Below are 19,391 nucleotides of genomic sequence, written 5' to 3'. Positions count from 1 at the left end.
CAGTTATTGCTTTTTGGAAAACAACATGCACACTTAAGGAACAAGAAAGCTTAGGCTGAAAGAACAAGAAGCATTTCATATTTATGACAACACTTTTAATGAAAGGCTATTACTCTGATGGAAGTGCTAATCTTGTCTTACACTGTTTTCGCATGAAGAACACAGTATTTACAATTGATATTTGTTGTATTTTAAAGTGAAACTAGCAAATAGATGCAGGGGGGATGACAGTTAACAAGACAAATTTTACTCTTTGAATATTGAAAAATTCAGAACCAGGCTAAGACCACAGCTGCTATGAAAATCATTCAATCTAGAAGAGCTTTCACTGTAGTCTTAAAAGCACAGGAGATGCTCCTCTACTTGAGAGGGAAGAGCTTCATAGCATTTAAAAGTATGTATTTTTCTCTAGATCTGAAGTAGACCTTGTGGCAAATAAGTATTTCAAATTCATAAAAAATATTGGTATCAGACACTACTGGGAGAAGCGTGCCTAAGATTTACATCATCTTTGTACATCTTTCAAGCTTGCCACAAACACACAACTAAAAGTGAACAGCTTGCAATGTACTCGGCACTTTCCCAGGGTACAAGACAAATCAATAAAATACTCAATGAGCTCTCCTTCCAAGAGGATGATAGTACCACCATGGAAGAGCTAAGAACACTATAATAAGCAAGTAGCAAGTCCACACAGTTTAGCAAATCATGTAACAGAGGGCAGCAACAGCTCACAGATGTTCTGTAAGTCTTCAGACATATTTAAATAGGAGAGATTAATATCTAGCTTTACAAAGGAACAGGAAGAGGAGAGAGTGTTGCTGGCAGACCAGCAGGTCTGGCAAGTGCTTGTCTTCCATTTGTTATTCTTTTTTAAGCTTTTTTTTTTTTAAGATGATCAAATTCAGATGTCTACTTCAGGGTGAGCTAACTTACTTTCCAGGATCCATTGCCTCCCTTGACAGGACTTCCATCGACTGCAGTGCAAACTTTAACACCTACCTCCCATACAAACACGTACATTTTAGAGACCTAAACTTAGGTGCACGTCTTGCACTGAATTCCACCTCTTGCATCAGGTCCTCATGCAATGTTCTGGCTAACTTCATGCCTACCAGGAAAACCACAGCCGAAAAAAGCCCTAGACCAAACTGCCTTGCCTCTTGTCATGCCTTTCATAACACAAGGTGCGACTTGATCAAATCTTTTTCCTCTGCCCTCCGGCAATCTATTTGCTGTCACATTTAAAATGGACTGTTATTTATTTGGAAGCATACAAGACTCCTATCTTAACAATATACTCAGGAAAAAAAGTTCTGGAAAAGAGAGCTATACATACGATATTCTGTTAACGATAGCATCTTCATCCTCTTGCTCATCTGAAAATTAAATTACAACAGGTTATATTCAATACTTAGTCATCTTTCCTCAGGCTAAAATGTATATACATAGGAACAATTTTAATTTAGAATTACTAAAACAATTTATTAGCATCAACATTCCTACCAAAAATGAATACTTTTTTCTTTTTTTTTCCCTTTGCTAGCCTTAAACTTTTTTCAATCAATGTAACTACAAAGTTATTTCACTTTATTTAAATATGCAGATCAAAACTTCTTGGAAATGTCTTCGAGAGGGCTCTATGGCAAACAAGCTTTCAGACTACTACTACCATGACTGCTACTAGGAACTGTCCCTTTGGACATCTCTGAAACCACACAGAGCAGGCAAGCTACATGAAAGTCTTAGGGTCCATACTAACTGCTACTACAAATGTCTAAATAGATGTTTCATTTTCAATATTAACGTATTTTTAAAACAATAACACATACCCAGAACAGTAGTGATGACCACTCAGTTGCTTCCCCTTACTCATCCCTCCTCCCGACTCCTGGGGATTTGGAGGAGCAGGGGAAGGAGAGTTGTTGCTGTTGTTGTTTGTTTTAGATTTAAGATACCATGGCTTCCCTTCTGGTATTTCATATTTTAGACCATTTTTGTTCACTTATCCCTCAATTAATATTCTAACTTTTTGAAATATTATCAACATTTAACTCAGAGGTCAATCACTAATATATCCTTCATTTATTCTTTATATCCTTCTCTACACACATCTGTACACAAATGTATACATTTCTACATTTGAAATAATTTTAGAGTCAGCTTTCTTCTTTTAAGTCTCCCAGGTTTTCCATGAGAGGTAAGTCAAATTTATTTTAAAATCTAAGAATAAATAAAGCCAAGTGTTTCAAGTTCTTAAGTCATGCACACACTTGAAATAAACATGTAGCCACTAATATCATGCTATTTTGAAATTCTTCCATGAAAGTACCTTGGGTTATTGTTTCTGCTTTTTTGATGGGAAAAAGCATGGTGTTTTGAGAGCCTAAGTAAAGGTCTCTTATGAATCATTTTGGCTAAAGAGCTTGTTGTAGAAACAGCAAACAATTTGTCCTGAAAGAATTCCAGACATGTTAACTCTTCAAACGCATCTCATCAGGAAGATCCCAGCAGGCTACAAAGTTTGCCTAACTAAATGCTCACAAAGCTTTCATAAAGTCAGGACAGCTGCAGAGCAGTTCCTCTCACTAGCTGATGAGATGACCTGCCAAAAAGGTAATAAAAGCATCTTTATATCCAATAGCGTTTACCAAATCAGTTCCTCCTCCCTGTTCTTCCCTATCTGCAAATAGTAGCAGCTTTGTAGTATCCAAAATATGTATCATGATCAGAAGATAGACTCTGCCTTACTTGTTTAACTATTTCCTATATTTAAAGAGGTGCACTTTTTTTTTAAAGGTATTACATTTCTTGAAGAGTTCACTTTTTTAAAACATGATTCCATCTATGAAAGCAGCTCTATCATAACACAGGTCATTATAATATAGTTTCTATTGTTTCTAAACAGTTTCTATTAAAGTTCAAAGTGCCAAAATCATCGTGCATAAGAATGCTTCTCCAGCATGACTGACTATTACCAAGCATCAAGGTCCCAGATAAGCTGGCAGAATCTTTGACTCTTGACATTTTATACAGATCTTTATGCTATTTATCTTTAGAAGAAATACAGAAGAAAACGACAGGGGTTCCTACAGACTAGTTTCAGACAGACAACATTTCTAAAGGAAAACAATATACATTATCATCTCAAGGAATAAGACTTCAGTGGTGAGATCATAAGGAACAGGTTAAAAACACTGAAATAACTGCACCTGAGCAAAGCAGGATTTTTAGAAGAAATCTGCTACTTCTCTTTTGTACTAGCAACCTTTTCACTTTACCAGTTAAAGCTCTGAACTTTATTTTGGTGCTAGAACGCAGCCTGAAGATACTTATTCTGGAAAAGCTGACGTGAAAGGAGAAAAACAAGATCTAAAGGCGAGGTAGGCAGAAGCATCTACTTGACATTCTCCCCTTTCTTCCCTCTCAAAACAGCTAAAATTTAGGCTGCCACAGAGCCACAGCAGAACAACTGACTGTGGCCAGCCACACCACCTCTGTAACAGCCACCCACTCTCACTCAATCACAGAGTGCCAGCTACAGCACTCACTGAGCCTTTTCTGAGATGCTTCAGTGCTCTCCCTCCCTTGGTTAGTGATATTAGAAGGCATGTTGAAGGGTCTGAGAAGTGCCAGAGTGGGCACAAGGGAGGTGATGGAAACTTGTGGCTCAGGGACAAAGGGAGCAGATAGAGGGCAAGACAGCAGCGTATACAATCAGATCAGTCCAGGCTGCCGTAGACCAACGGTCTGAGAAACACTTTTGGTCAGAGATCTAGTTCTTCTGCTTTCCTTGTGGAGGTGGAGAGAAAGAGAATCACCTATTCACTTGAAAAACAAAATCATTTTTGAATGTATTAAGAAGTCTATGCTTACCTGCTTTCCTTTTGTATCTTGTGATTATGAAGTAGGAAACTATGTAGAGAACAGCAAATAGGAGAAAACAGATCTGGAAAAAAAAACATTGCATTTATTAGGTTTGTGAAGAAATGCCTGGATTATAATAAGAATAAACAGAAAATCCAGTATCAACAATTTAAAATTTAATTCAGATCAACAAAAGTGTATTCTATGTAAATGTCAACACTGTTACATTTTATATCTTATTAATAGAAAGCTAAACCAGTAAGAACAGTTTAGAGTAACAGGTATTGGATCAATTATATGGCCAGCAAGTTTTACTCTAAAATTAAGAAAAAAGCCTTATTTACAGTGTGATTTTTTTTTTGTTTGGGGGAGGGGTGGGTGGTTTGGGTTGTTTTTTGTAGTTTGAATCCACTTGAGTTGTAAAAGGTATCACGCTTGGTATCCCCTTCACATGTAACCTAAGGGTAACTATTTTATACAATGGGCTCTTGAAGATCTATTTTGGAGTAAGCTATCAACATACGTGGAAAGAAGAAAGCAGTTATGTTTACTATTTCCATCATGTCTTGAATCAAACAAATTCCAGGTGCCAATACACACAAGAGACTCATCTGCCTACAGTGGATGTTCAAGTATGAGCTAGTCAAACACAATGTTTCCTTTACAGTCAGAAGCCAAGGGTACAATTTCCCTCCTCACAAAGTAGGTAGCTTATTTAGGTCAGATGTACCTTGAGCCCAGCGTGACTTGCATCAAGTTGTTTCTAAGATTTAGCACTAGAATTTCAATACAATAAGGTAAGACCAAAACACCTAGAAATATGTTGGAAATCTTGGAGGAAAGGAATCAAACAGCAAGACAGTTTTAACCCTCCAAGCCTTTGTGGGAAACACAGACTTTTTAAGAAATACTAATAAAAATAAACTGGGAGAGTTACTTCTTTCACGTAGTCAGACATTTTAGATAAAAAAACCAAAGCATAGGCAAGTGTCTGAGCCTGGCATTTGGGTGCCTGCAACTGCCCTACACATCTCCCAGAAGTACTACTGTGCCATAGGTCTGAAAGTGGCAACGGAGCTCATTCTCAGAGCAGGCAACACACAGCGGTGACACCTGAAATACAGATGCTGAAAATTAGATTTCATAGCTAGATCTCTGAATTCAAATATTTAATCTGAATAGAGTTCACCAACTTCCCAGAGGATGCTTCAAATAGGAAAAGGTTTTGATGAAGAATTTAATTCTTTAAATAATTATATTAATAAAGAACTTTATTAAGATTTAATAAAAAAATATGCTGGCATATTTGAGTCGGGAAGAACAAAAGACACTGAGAATAGCCTTGGGTTTTCAAAGTACTCTGACACAGCTTGTCCTGTCAGTATCAGAAAATGCAATGCCAGTGCCAAAAGAGAGTCCTTCTCTAAGTTTCCCGTTCCTCTGAAAACTAGACCAAGGCTACAGATAGAGACATCTAATTTTAGGCATTCACTTTTGAAAATCAGGTATCACATATACAGGGTCAGTAAAATTGTTTAAAAATCTGTCAGACTCAAATAACACTGCCCCTGTGTAAAATAAAGATTAGTTAAGCTCATTTTTCATTTAATTTTATTTAAGACAAGAATAAAAATTACTGCAATCTTGTTTGTATCTTCAAATAAAATAGATGACCTTTATTCTATCTGTGATAGCAAGGCTGCAATGAAAATGTGGGTCTGTACTTATAAGGTACCACTGAGATAACAGAGGTATTTTGAGGGTGCAGCAGATGAAAGCCGTCCAGTAACACGAACTGTCAAATGCTGTATTTCTAGTTTTAAATGACAGCTACTTTGCAACTCAGCAATAAGGTGTAACTACATATCTTGGTGTAGTTATCCCTCTGCTTCTGTCAGAATTGAGAACAATTTTATCAAATATTTACAAAGTTGTTTTAATACTGAGAATTCACATAATTTTAAAATGATCGGCAAGAAAAGAAGTAAACTCTAATCAGTGAAACCTTTAGGATTTTAACAAAAGAGAAATCATAGAAGTCCTTCATACTGCTCAAAACAAGTCAATAAGCAAACTCAGAAATATTACTTCAGTCTCAATTTATACTTAGTGAAACCTATGATCCTGAAGTGTTTCTAACTGTGCATTCTGAATAGCTTTCTAAAGGGAGTAGCAAAAGCCAGCATCCTAACTATTTTTAGAGTGGAACTCAGTTAAGTTGGGGAAAAGGAATGTGTTGCCCATGATAGCCGAAGAACAGACTCCACTGTCCTGTCACACTGCAATCCTGGGTTCTTACTCCTCATACTGCTCTTTGTTTCAGGATATTTTTGTACTGCAAAAAAAAAAATACAGCCCTTGTTTGCACTTGTTCTAGCTTCAGTTCATGTTTCTCAATTACGAATGACTGGGCTTGTATGCAGTACTCCAGGTAAGGTCTTATGGCTATACATAACAGCACTAAGCCTTTCTTTCTGTACTGAAAATACTTCAACACATTCACCTGAGAATCGTGCTAGTAACTTAGCATTATCCTCCCATTGCTGAATCCATCCACACTGTCCTCCTCAATTGTTTCCAGCAGATCAGCTCTCAAGTTAAAGGAGAAACTTGTTTTTAGGGTTCAAGTTCATCACCATGTCTTTTTTTTTCCCTTTTAAAAACCACACCTTAATTTCATACTACATCTATTATTTTCGGATAATCGAGTCCTTTCTGCACCATGTTCTAACCCTCCTTTGTATTGACTACGTCTCCTAAAGAATTGGTTTTGTGCTAACAACAGAATGTTTTACTTCATTTTCATCTAAGTTGAGCAAGATTGCTCTTAATACTGATACCTGAGGAAACTGAACAGTAGCTTCTTTTTTTTCCCCCCATACGCAACACCTATTGTCCTGTACACTACAGCCAGTTTCTCATTCAGTTTACAGCTCTTCTACTAAGGCACACTGACCTTAGTTTAAGAAATACGTTTCAATGCATTTCCTGGATATAGCCCTTGGCATATGCAAAAGAAACACTCTACCAATTGTCATGTCGCTTCAGAAAATACAGTTCTTAACTCCTAATTTGACTTTCTTAAAAAACCCTTAGAAGAGAAAAAATTCACATATACATATGTTCATAGTACCCTTAATCATCTGTCAGATTTCATTTCTAATCACTTATTAAAAAGCATAGGCAGTCATACTGAAATACAGCACTAATCAAAAAAGAACACCATATATAAAGCTACATTGATATCTTCAGTGAAAGAACAACCTATATTCTTTAAATTCCATCTTTTCTTCAGAAAACTATTACATGTGACAGTATCGGAGCCAATACTGGAATACAATGTTAAATCCAAATCATACTACAAGCTATGTGTTCAACCAAAAAGCAGCGTTTTATGCCATCATCCATCTCTACAATAAGAGCTGACAAAAGTTAAGGATGCTGCAAATGCAGCAAGTCTAGGACAAGCTATATTCCTCATAACCCCATGTTCTCTCCAAGGAGTTTTTCACTGGAGCTCAAGTGAAGCTCTTCCAGGTTTGACTTGATGAGACAGTGAAGACACTGTGCAGAGAATGTACACAACTGCGATGAATAAGGATTTCTGACATTCCCTGACAGCGTCAACTTAAAAAAAAACAAACAAACAAAACCACACCACAAATAATAACTTCCAATCTTAAAATTTATTTCCTTAAATTCATTCCAACTTTACAGAGGGGCAAAGTAGTTGTAGATCTGTTGCCATAGTTAGACTGCTCCTGGAAAGCTACTTTAAATCCAACTATGGTACGTTCTCACATTATAGGGGAAATACACTCAGTCCATGTTTGACCAACTGCATCAAAATATGAAGAAAATTAAGAGGAATCTGAGGATTTTATATAGTTATAGCCAAACAGTCAAGCAATGCAATTCTTAATAATTTTTCATGTCTTTTTTTGTGTTCCCCCCTGCACACCACTCAGTAACTGAAAACGACGCATGGATTCTATGCTACACCTAGGGGCTCCCTTTTAACAGGCGGCACATTAAGAAGTCTTCAAACCTCGAGCATATAATTCATTTACATCTCTTTGCATGGACTAAATACAACCTCTGGTAGGACAAGCAGAAGAAACCTGTCTTCCCCTGGAGTTCTTAATCTTCATTTGGGAAAGGAAGTGCTTTATGCTCCTGCTTAGATTACACACTAGACATGCCAAGAGAGGCTACTTCTGGAGACGCACTGCACTACATTCTTAGGTATCTCATATCCAACTCTTCCATAGAGTCATACTTTTGGATCTGTCATTCAAAGTCATCCAAGTATGATCCAAGTTATACTGCTGGATCTGCTCCAGACAGCTCTCAGCTCCTGTGAGAATGGAGCTGGAGATAAACTGCATGCATTGGAGTTCGTAACTATGTGCATCTAAGGCGCTGGCACTGAAGAGTCTAGCATTAAACACGAGCAATGAAGGTCTGAACTAACTCAAATTACGTTGTACTTATCCCACTGACAGTTAGTAAAGATCAGCTGACAATAATTTGTCCATGTGGATGATCTTTAAAACTTTGGCACTGAAATTCATGCCTCGGACTGGTAAAGAATCATCTTCTGTTGCAAGTGCTAGAGCTACACTTTCATGCTAAGAAAGAATATGCTCAAAATGCACAAGATTGTCTTTTTTTTCCCCCCCTTATGCACAATATGCAACCATCTTTCACAATTGTAATTCGTGTCTGTGTGTGCATTAAAAGCTGCATTTTTGTGTACAGGAAGATCAACAGCTTCTATTTATATAGCACGATATTCTTCCCAACTGTTGTGCAGGAAAGATAGCTGTAGTTTATACTAGGAAAAAAGCATACAGCTGCATTGTCCAGTAATTGTTCAATATCTGACAATCAGTGTGCCCTGGTAGCAAACACTCCAAACAGCATCCTGGGCTATATTACCAGAAGCAAAGCCAATAATCATGGGCAATAATTGTCTCTGTCCAGTCAGCATTCATCAGGCCACATGCAGTTGCTATGTCCAGTTTTGAGCCTCCAGTATAGGAAAGACATTGGTAATTGCAGCAAGGAAGATCACCAAGACGGTCAGGAGGCTGGAACACTTGCCTGGTGCAGACAGGCTGAAGGACCTCAGCTTGTTCAGCCTCAGGAGGACCTGATAGTAGCTTGCCAGTACCTATGAGGAGGTCATTAAGAAGGCAGAGCTGGGCTCTTGACAGTGGTGCACAGTGGGAGGATGAGACTGGAAGTAAGGAGAAATCCCCTCCATGTGAAGAGCCAAGCAGTGGAACCAGCTGCCCAGCAAGGTTGTACAATCTCCATCCCTGGAGGTTTTCAAGCCCTAAGTAACCTAGTCTGACATCATAGCTGACCCTCCTCTGAGCAGGAGGCTGGGGTCCAGTCAGCCTTCTTTTCTACTATCCCGAATAAATTAGCACCATTAGAAACTTTGTCACCTCATAATTTATACCCTGCTCCAGGTCATTTATGAATGTGTTTATAAGTATTAATGTAAGCACAGGCCCCTGTAGGATTGTCAGGGATATCCTCCCACTATGAAAAAGCTGGACATCTTACAGAACAACAACTTTTAGCAGTAAGGAACCACCACAGAACTCCTTTGCAGAAAGAAGTCACAGACATTAGCAATGTTCTTTGATTTAACACACTTCCAAGCATGAAACATAGGTTCAAGATTTCCACTTGAAAAGCATCAAAGCAGACAAGTGATCATTTCTTCCCACTTGACTGCATGCTAGCATTCAGAATAGGGAGAGTAAATCTGGAGAAGCAAAACAGAGAAGAAGTGAACAGTGTTTTACTATGCTAGGTATGAAATGAAAGATCAAGAAGGTCCAAAAAAACCTAAGGAATAAGGGAAGCAAGGAAACAACTTTATTTTAGAGTGGTTGTGTCAGTATTAAAACAAAAAAATTACCGCTGTTACATCCACTAGCATTTCTATGCAAAGGATATGCAAAAAAAGCAGGTACAGACATAATGAAGAATACAACAAAGAACATCTCCACTTCTTGCTGTTACTTTACAGAACATGTCCTTTTCCCTAAAGAGAAAAAACAGCACAGAGAAAAGAGAAGCCAGAGGTCACTCTGGGAAACACCACCCTGTAGAATACGTCTAAGAACATGTTTAAGAGTTGAAAACGGAACTGTCAGTGTTTTTCTTGACTGTGATTACTACCTACAGAAAAGTAGTAGTCTTGCACTTCTGGGTTTTAATTTCTATAATAGAAAACAACTAAACATAGCATTGTACACCCATCTCTTACTGCTTTCATGCTGCTAAAGTATTTTAATGTGCATTAAAATACCACACAGCAATAAAAAGCTTCCTCCTACTGTCCTACTTGGCAACTACTTTTGTTTACTTGTGGAAAGGGTGGCAGGAATAAACAACAAGAAAATACAGGTGGAGACAAGCAGTTCTGCTCCGTCTATTTCTAATAGCTCCACTATCCCATTGACATTTAAAAAGCAAACAAGGTGTTCCACCTGTTTTGGATGTGTCAACAGTAAGTCACCTATAACAAACTATGCACACTAAAGAAAACAAAAATTTTTAGCTATGTTCTCAGTTTGACCTTGGCATTCATAGTATCATCTGCTTTGGACATCTCATTATTCTCAAAATGAGATATTAACTATTTATTCTTAAAAACTCTGCACTCTGTGGTTAGATTAAGTTCACTCTAATCCAGCCAGCCTTATACACTTAGCATGACACACTAAATTTAAGCTTATGAGAAAATGTCAAATACATCTTATGACTACAGATTAATTTTACTCATTAACACAGCCTCCACACCTATGATTTCCCCCACATGTATGGTTTCCTCTCAGGACTCCTCCCTGGCTTAAGACATGTGCAAGAGGCTGACCCACTTTTTTTTGTTGGTTCCTAAGTCATGAAGGAATCATAAGCTGTTCAGACGCTGGGTGTCTAGACTTGCTTATCTAGGAAAAAAATCCAGGATCTAACAGAAACTACGAAACATCCAAAAACATATTCTGTGTGCTAGAAATACTGCTCAGCTGAAGATAAAAAACACTCTCTATAGCCCTTCAGAAGGTAGCTTCTGTATGTCATTCACTTAAAACTACTTGCACGTTAACTTCACCAGCAGCAGAGCCCCACTTCAAACTAATGAAGGAATTCAAATCAACATATGAATTTGTTAGCTTTTACATTCCCTTTTATATACTTAATGGGAATGTATTTATGTTGCCAGGTAAAGGGAAAAAAAAACATTATGATACCTCCACGACCCTTAGTAATAGGCCCGAGATACCCTTGTTCAGGGTACTGTATTCTATACCCAGCAATACACTCAAAACCCTTCAAAAAATGACTGCAAGTCATTTTTCTTTGACCTGTATGGGCTACAGCAATGCCATTAAAATTGGATTCACGAATATTTTTCAGCATTAGTGCAAGATTTAAAAATACCCTCTAGAATTAACACCAATAGGACCAACCTAGATCACGCTAACATTCTGCCACTGAATTCAACGTTTTACAGCCAGGCTATAATAATTGGTTATAATAAAACCTCACAGAGCCTTTCCATTAAAAATTCCTTTCTGAAAAAATAGCCTCAAAAGTCTTTATTGATACAAACTTGGTAAATAATTTATTTGTGTTAAGACAGCTTCTCTGGCTACTACTAATTTCCAGGGCAAGATGCATAACTACCTTAGAAAACAGAGCTAATGAATTTTCTCCTAACTCATAAAAATCCTCTTCCTTCTCTTCTCACACGTACATACTGTAAAATTTTTAAGTAGCACATCTTTTTTTTTTCACCCCCCACTCCCAACACACAAACATATTTAAACTGTAATACTTGTATGTTTTCATAATTCTCACCAGCTATGCAGACTCTCTACTGGACATAAGTTATCACCGTCTTAAACTCAGCAAATATTTTAGACATGTTGCTATTGTCAAATTCAACACAAACCCATCAGCATCAATTCTTCCCATCAGCTAACTATGTTAAAAATAGAAAGTACAGTTAGGTAATGGAAAAAATAGGATACTCGAGGCATAAACAGGCACTTAAAATCAACAGTAAAACTGTGAAGCACCACGTTTCGATGACAATCATGGAGCCTAATGCTGGAAACCACACCACTATAAGCCACAAGGGGGGGAATCACGCACATATATTGCTTCTACCCTCTGTACATTAAACTCAGCCATACACAGACTGCAATGCCATCTACACACATACTACTTGCTGTGGAGAGCACACATGATATAGAAATAGAGGAACTGAAACAAAGTTCTGTACAATACTATTTTTCTGTTAATCAAAATTTTCAAAGCCAAATTATCAAAGTGCTCAAATATTAAAACAGTACAAAGCAACTGGAACCATGTTGATGCTAGTTAGAAACAACTTTTAATACATTCAGTTAATCAAGACTAGAAACCTCTGCGTGGGAAACAGCTCAGCAACACTACAATACATATTCAACACCAAGCTGATGAAACATCAACATGAGTTTTGTCACCATCTTCATGAGATTAAATCGGGCCCCAAAGAGCGGCAGATCAAAGCTGCTGAAAGCACGAAGTAATTTCACATGTCATGTGAATGACTAATAATGAGATTACAGCCGTAACTTATTCCAGGTCATCTCTACCTAGCTGTATGCTTACCTTTTAGAGTAACAACTGAGGCTGTTAATTATTATATGCATAAAAACATAAACTACAATCATGACTTTCAAAGTCTCTCCTGTTCCTGTGTTATAAGTTATGTAAATTCTTGCACATTAATGTTACCAAGAAGTCAGTGTCCCTAGTCATTTGACAGTACATGTTTACAGGAAAGCTTCAGTGGTTTTCAAGGTAAGGGGGAAGGTGTGGAGAAAGTATCACAGAAGTTAAGACTTTCTCAACAAGAGTTACCACTGCCCTCCTAAATGAGGATAAATACCAAATTAAATAGGGGAGGGTGAAAGACAGGAAAGGAGAAAGCACTGCAGTTTAAAAAACAAACAAAAAAATAATCACATAACCTTCAAATAAAAGCAGCAAGCTTATATTGAATGAAATGTTTTCTTTGGATAGTCTTCCTTAACCCAAATTTCCACCTATGTCACCAGAACTGAACTCTCACTTTCTGATCATAACTTCACTGGCAACATGCTTCAGATTGTCTCTCTGCTCTGACAGTACCACCATCTCCTCGCTGCTCTGCTCTCTGCTTCACCCACCCCTCCACCCTCCTCAACATCTCTGAAAACACTACTTTCCAGATGGTCTTGTGCTTATAAATTCAATCACACTCAGCATCCCTACATCACAGCAAAGATAGACACGTTCATTACAACCCTATGATCTCCCAGTTATATCCTGCCATCTTACCCAGTCCCTCTACTACATGACCAGCTATCCAAACAAAAACCAAGATGGATATGCTTGTCTGTGGTCTTGTAATCAATAGCTGGTTTTGTTTGCTATCAGTTCTTTCACTTTTCATTAGATTTTCTCAAATCTAACTTACACCTTAATCTAAATTTTCTTAAACAAATGTCTGTACCTTCCATGAAGTTTGTCGCCCTTTTGGTCAACTGCTACCACAGAGAAACACACCAGTATTCAAAAGGAATTATTTTGAACTGTAACTAATAGCAACTTTTTACACTTCAGCCTTTCATGTTTATTTTATGTAAATGGAAAAAGTGGAACTCTCCAAAAGTTGTTCCTGTTTCGGGAACAAGCATCTCTACCCACTTGTCTATGCCAAGTATTTGGAGATGCCTGTTGATTCCAGATGGATCCACCAGTGCTCACCCTCAGGACCAACAGCCAGAAGATTACTCATCACTTCTTAAAGTTCAGTACAGCACCCATGTTTACAAGTAAAGGTATATTTTTAAGATGACAGAATGATGTCAACATTTTATATGTGCAATTATGTTAAATGTGCACCAATCTTTCAGCCCTGTATCTCATGCCACTACCACAAATACTCCTTTATCCAGTTACAACTCTTTTCCAAAACATTTAAAAAAAAAAAAAAAAGCAATACTGAGAAACCTAGGCAAAGTTATTTTTGAGATACAATAAGCCATTTAAGATATAAATTACTCCTCAAGTTTTCAGCGTATAGATAAAAAAATTGAAAGGCATCAATTTTATGCAAGTTTCTCTTTTATTCAATAAATATTCAAACAAAAACATTTCAGTATTTGTAATAAGTTTGTTCTTAAAAATCACCCATGCTTCTAATCAGCATTTTCTTCCTGGCTCCCTGTCAGAATATCATCACTTCTGGCATAAGAAGGGGTCTGTGAAGATTACAACTTTTGTCTGGGGCATAAATTTAAGGAAGCAGAACCGGTCAGGAACCTACCAACTACCTACCAGGCACACTACCAACAGGAGTACAGTGCTCAAATCAGCTCTCTCATTTTACAGCCCCACAGGGGACAAATGCCAGCAGAAAACACACTGCACTAGTTCATACAGAAGAATCCTGAACACCTCTCTACCCCAAAATAGGACAAGAGGACAAAAGGTACAAGAAAAAAACAGAGAAGAAAACAAAGCCAGTGGTATTAGTGTGAAGTTGCAAACAAAAATCAAAAATGTGACACCATTGGAACTACCTAAAAAGGCCTTTCTGAACTGCTGGAAATTATTTTTAGATTCAGATTTACAAACACACACACTAAATAACCATTGCATCACCTGTAACAATAAAAAAACCAAACTTAATATTTAAAAGTGGTACAGTTTAAAAAAAAAAAAAAGCCTTCTTGTAGAGGGAAATGCATTAAGAAGTAGAGAAACTGAGTTTCTCCAAATATCTAGCATCTGAAGCCTACACCCCTGAAAATATTTAGTCCTTCAAATGGAAGCATCTGACATTAATCATAAAACTACGTATTACACCAGTTTCAACGTCTGCCTGGACTTGCACGAAGCAATTAGAGTTATAATAGCACTTTTGTATTTGAACTTACTCTGGCAGGACTGATTTTTTTCATGACATGTTTAATATAATTAAGTCATTTCCAAATACACTATGTTTGTTCTTAAGCTTTCTAACTATTAATTCTATGGTCACCAAATTGTTTTCTTCCGCAGTTTTCCCCACATTACAAATGCAAGCACAGTGTTTTTATTTTGCCAAGGAAACCTCATAACCAAGTGTGCGTGTATATTTTTACAAATTCAAAATCCTACATTTTGTAAATGGAAAAACATCATCAAAAAATAGATCTAAATTTTAAAAATACAAACTAATACTGCAGAAGACTCAAACTGGAAAAAAAGGAGTGTAAGAATATTCTAAAAAGTAAACCCAGGGGAACACAAAGAGACTGAACCATTGCACTTACTTGATTTGCGTTTGAAATAAACAGTTCACAACAATACTAGCGGAAAATGGAACACTTTATAATTATATTGTATAAACAGAGATAATAAGAGGACACAAGGGAAAAGCAGTTCCCTAAAAGCTTAAATATCTTCCATGGATGTGCAAGATCTCGGCAAACCATAAATGAATCTAAAGGATCAAGAAAGGCAAACTAATTAAGTGTACAAAAATAATAGATAGCATCAGACCAGCACAGAACATTGTCTGGCCTTCACAACTCTTTCATACGAACGCTGATCAAGTACAGAATACAGACGCTCTTCTATATTTTGTAACCAGCTAAAGCTGCTTTTCAGAAAGATGCCCCTTTTAGTCAGAACTCAGTATGACTCTGGCTTTATTGAAGTCAAGGGTCTCACTGACTTGAGGCAAACTCACTGCTGTGCCATGTCTCTTATACTGGGTCATCCGTTCTCAATCTTCACGTTTACTTTACTGAACCTGAATTTAAAAGTTCGTACAAGTCTGAAAGAGTCTGGGTGTTTTCAATAACTGTTCCAAACAACAGATCCTCAGCATAGCAGATTCACATTTGAAGAGCCATGCTGAAACTAGACCAGGGAGTTAACCTCTTATTAGCAAAAGATCATCCTCATGAAGCAACAAAATACAAGGCAGATTATTTTCTTGCAAACAGGCATCCTCTTGAAAAAAACAGGTACCATACAAACACTCCAAACAAGGTCAAGAGTGAATGGGCCTGAGTTAAATTAAGCATTAAATCACAGAGACAGTCACCTCAAAAGCAGAGGAAGGATTTATTTTAAAAAGTCATCTTTTACTACCCTTGCTCAGTCTATAAACATGTGTCAGAAACATTTGTCTTTTCAAGGTGGAATTCGCAGAAGTTGGCACCTACAGAAAGAGACATGCACCACCACCAGCAGGATAACAAGCCCTTAATTTTTATTACGTAACACAACTTTATGGAAAACTTTGTAGCTTGCCAGTTCAGAGAATAGATGAAACAGAAATGAAGCATTACACTGAAGTTAAGCTTAGTGTGCCCTTAGGGCTCCACCAGAAAGCACAATCTACAAATTCTATATCTTTTCAAAAAAAAATGAAGAAAACTTCCAAAAGGAAAGTGAAAAGGGTTTTCTTTTCAACTACATCAACTTACTTTGATTTCTCTTCTCTCATGAATGTATAATTTTAGCTCTCAGTAAAGATTGTACCACACAACTGGGTCTCCAAAGACAATACTACCAGATTCCATAAATTTGACTTACTTCTTACATGCATATAGAGGTTTCCTCCACTGTAATATTACACAACAAACATCAAATCCTTCTATTTGGTGGGTCCCCAGCCCACCTGCAGCTGGAATGAAAGTCTTGTACATGTGTCAGAAAGTAGAATATGTTCCCTCCTCCAGATGAGGGGCTGATGATTATACCCACTACCCACACAACAACTGTCTATTCGCATAGTTTAAGAAATTATTCACCATGTAACTTCATGACCAGCAAGGGCAGGAATGATTAGGACGGGATGTTAACATAATTGTACATGTAAGCAACATACTCTGTGTACTTTGTTATGCTTAAACTAACCACAAGTGTAATCATACCTGCAATATACTTCTGCAGCTATGCGAGAGCCGCAAGAAGGCTGCATACTCAGCTGTGGATGGCAGCAGTTTATGCACTCATAAAACTCTGTGGTCTTCCAACATAAATTAAAGACAAGATCACAACTGTACCAATGCATGATTTAAGAGGCAAAATTGTTATTATTATCCCCACTGATTAAACAATAACATAGATGGCTTGTCATCAATATTAAAGATCAAAGTATAGTTTCAAGAGCAAGAATACTCTGCCTCCACTGTCCAAATAAAGCAACACTGCACCTCTAAAATATGAGTTACTGATGTCTTACACAATTTCTTACATGACTACACCAACAGGAAGAGTTACCAATTGCTCTAGAGGGGCTGAAAAAGCTTTAGAGAAGTAGCTGCAGTATAGATGAGCTAGTTCTTTAAGAATTTAATAGACCTTCACTATTTGTAACAGTACCTGGAAAGGCTGCACACAGCCATTCCTTCAGACTCAAAATTTGTGCATCCTGCTAGGTACAAAAACACAATATGTAGCATATGACGTATCAGAACAAGACTCTGGTGGACATAAGTAGGAGATAATTAGCACACAAAGAAATACAAATGGAAAACTGGACACTAGGGAAAAGATGGATGCTAGCATCCAGAAGAGATGCATGATTTGTGTATACAGCTGTGTTTTCATAGTACGAAGGAGATTAAGATAATGCTTAAAGACTTCTTTACAAAAAAGTATTTTTCTTTTTATGCTGCTCCACTAGTCATGGCTCTCATGACATACACTACATCCACTCACAGAAAAGAGAAGGTCCAGAAAATCTCCTAAAGTAGCAGTTTTTTCATATAGACTTGTTTTGCACTCTTCAGAAAAATATATCCCAGAAACATCATTCTTGACCAGAAGAAAGAAGGTCTTAACATATGGATTCGTAAAATACAGAAAAAAATTAACACACTAGGGATCCAAGCAAGTCTCTGTTATCAAATAACCTAGCCATAGGCCTACATAAATCAGTTAACAGTGGTATTTAATATTATCTCCCAATACAGCTGAAAAATATTTAAAGCTAAATTATGAAATCATATTGTAATTCAAGAAAACCATTCTTTATTAGACAGCAGTAACTGCAAAGAGAATGCAATTACCCAACTGAGTTAGGATAGCACGTGCATACAAGACAACACTGTGTGTCTCCTATGTGCAGCATACATTTCCTTCCTTGAACTGAAGCAGAAGAGAGACAAGCCCCATCAAAACACCTCTATCAGCTTTGCTTAGTCCTGAAAACAATTATGAGGCAGTCAGAGAGGAAACTGCAACTGCTCTCTCCATCTGCATGTAAGGTGTAGTGCTGCACTTGACTACGGAAGGTTGAGGAAGCTGGGACAGCACAGGCACTGCTTATGTGCTCTGTACTGCTCCACTTGGAGAGCATGGGCCATGCAGCAGCACCGAGGACAACATGAAGGGTTAGGGAAAACATGAAGGTTACACACATCTGTTGGAAACAGTGCAGCAAGAGACAGGAGAATCTTAGTATCACAAGCAATAACACGAAATCCCATGCATACCTTACAGTAACAAGGCTGCACTTGAAGGCTGAGGTGTTGAACACATAACACAGTGCACAGGAGTACGTTCAGAAGCACACCTATGCCCTGCATGTATACGCAGTATTTCCCCTTTTCGCTGAAGGCACAGGGAGAGGAAAACCCACAACGGGGTAAGAGTTGGGATCCTCCCCAGCCGGCCCTCATGCCTCCTCACACCCAGCCCGGAGAGAGATGCACGCACAGCTATGCCCACACGGGACAGGCCACCCCAGTCAGTCCGGACACGGGAGCTGGGGCGAGGGGCAGAGCAGCTAAGGGCAGGCAACGAAAGACGGAAAGAGCGGGACAACCCCACGGCTGCCCGGCGACGTGGGCCGGGGAGGGCGCGGAGAGCACAGCAAGGCGGGGGGTCCCGCGGCAGCGCGGCCTCCGGGGCACCGCAATGACAGGTCAGGGAGGAAGGCGGGAGGGGGGGGATCGCGCAGCCGGGGAGCTGCGAGGGCAGGCGGCCGCGGGGGCCTGACGGAGGGGCCGCAGGGGCACGGCGGTGCGAGGGCGGTGTCGCCTACCGTGTACTCCCGCACTTGGCTGTGGAAGTTCTGCTCGCGGATCGTCACCTCGTCCGCTTCCATCCTTCATAGTCCCGCGGCCCCCGCGCGCAATGGCGGCCGCCGCGCCTGCTCCTGCTCCTGCCCCCCCGGCGGCAGGCGCGCCACCATGGCCAGCGGCAGCGCCGGCTGCTCCCCCGGGCCCTGGCGGCGGCTGAGGGGCCCTGGCGGCGGCGCTCGCGGCTGGCTCCGCCGCTCTGCCACCGTCCGCCGGGGCGCGGAGGAGGAGGAGGAGGCGGCGGCGGAGGAAGGGCAGGCAGCACCGCCTCAACTCCTCCTGCTGCGTCACCACGCAGCGTCCCCGCGCACACCACGGCCCCGCCCCCAACCGCCCGGGGGGAGAGGCGGGGCTAATGGGTAGGAGGCGTGGTCAAAC

The 19,391-nt window shown here is 39.1% G+C and overlaps 1 protein-coding gene across 2 annotated transcripts in view; it reads right to left on the bottom strand.

Annotated features, from left to right (window-relative positions):
- The window catches only part of LMBR1 (limb development membrane protein 1), a 73,300-nt gene extending 54,130 nt beyond the window's left edge, over positions 1–19,170 (bottom strand). The window contains exons 1-3 of one of the 2 annotated variants that reach the window (XM_050915868.1): positions 18,977–19,170; positions 3,877–3,949; positions 1,340–1,379 (exon numbers count right to left, since the gene is read on the bottom strand). In XM_050915868.1, coding sequence (XP_050771825.1) covers positions 1,340–1,379; positions 3,877–3,949; positions 18,977–19,039 — 176 coding nt within the window. In that variant the 5' untranslated portion in view covers positions 19,040–19,170. Of the gene's footprint in view, positions 1–1,339; positions 1,380–3,876; positions 3,950–18,976 lie in introns of those variants that run through there. The other variant, XM_050915869.1, reaches the window with a different exon arrangement.
- Positions 19,171–19,391: the final 221 nt, after the last annotated feature.

The sequence above is a fragment of the Gymnogyps californianus genome, chromosome 2, assembly GCF_018139145.2.
Source record: "Gymnogyps californianus isolate 813 chromosome 2, ASM1813914v2, whole genome shotgun sequence".
Taxonomy (NCBI): domain Eukaryota; kingdom Metazoa; phylum Chordata; class Aves; order Accipitriformes; family Cathartidae; genus Gymnogyps; species Gymnogyps californianus.
This window is presented reverse-complemented; position numbering and strand designations above follow the sequence as displayed.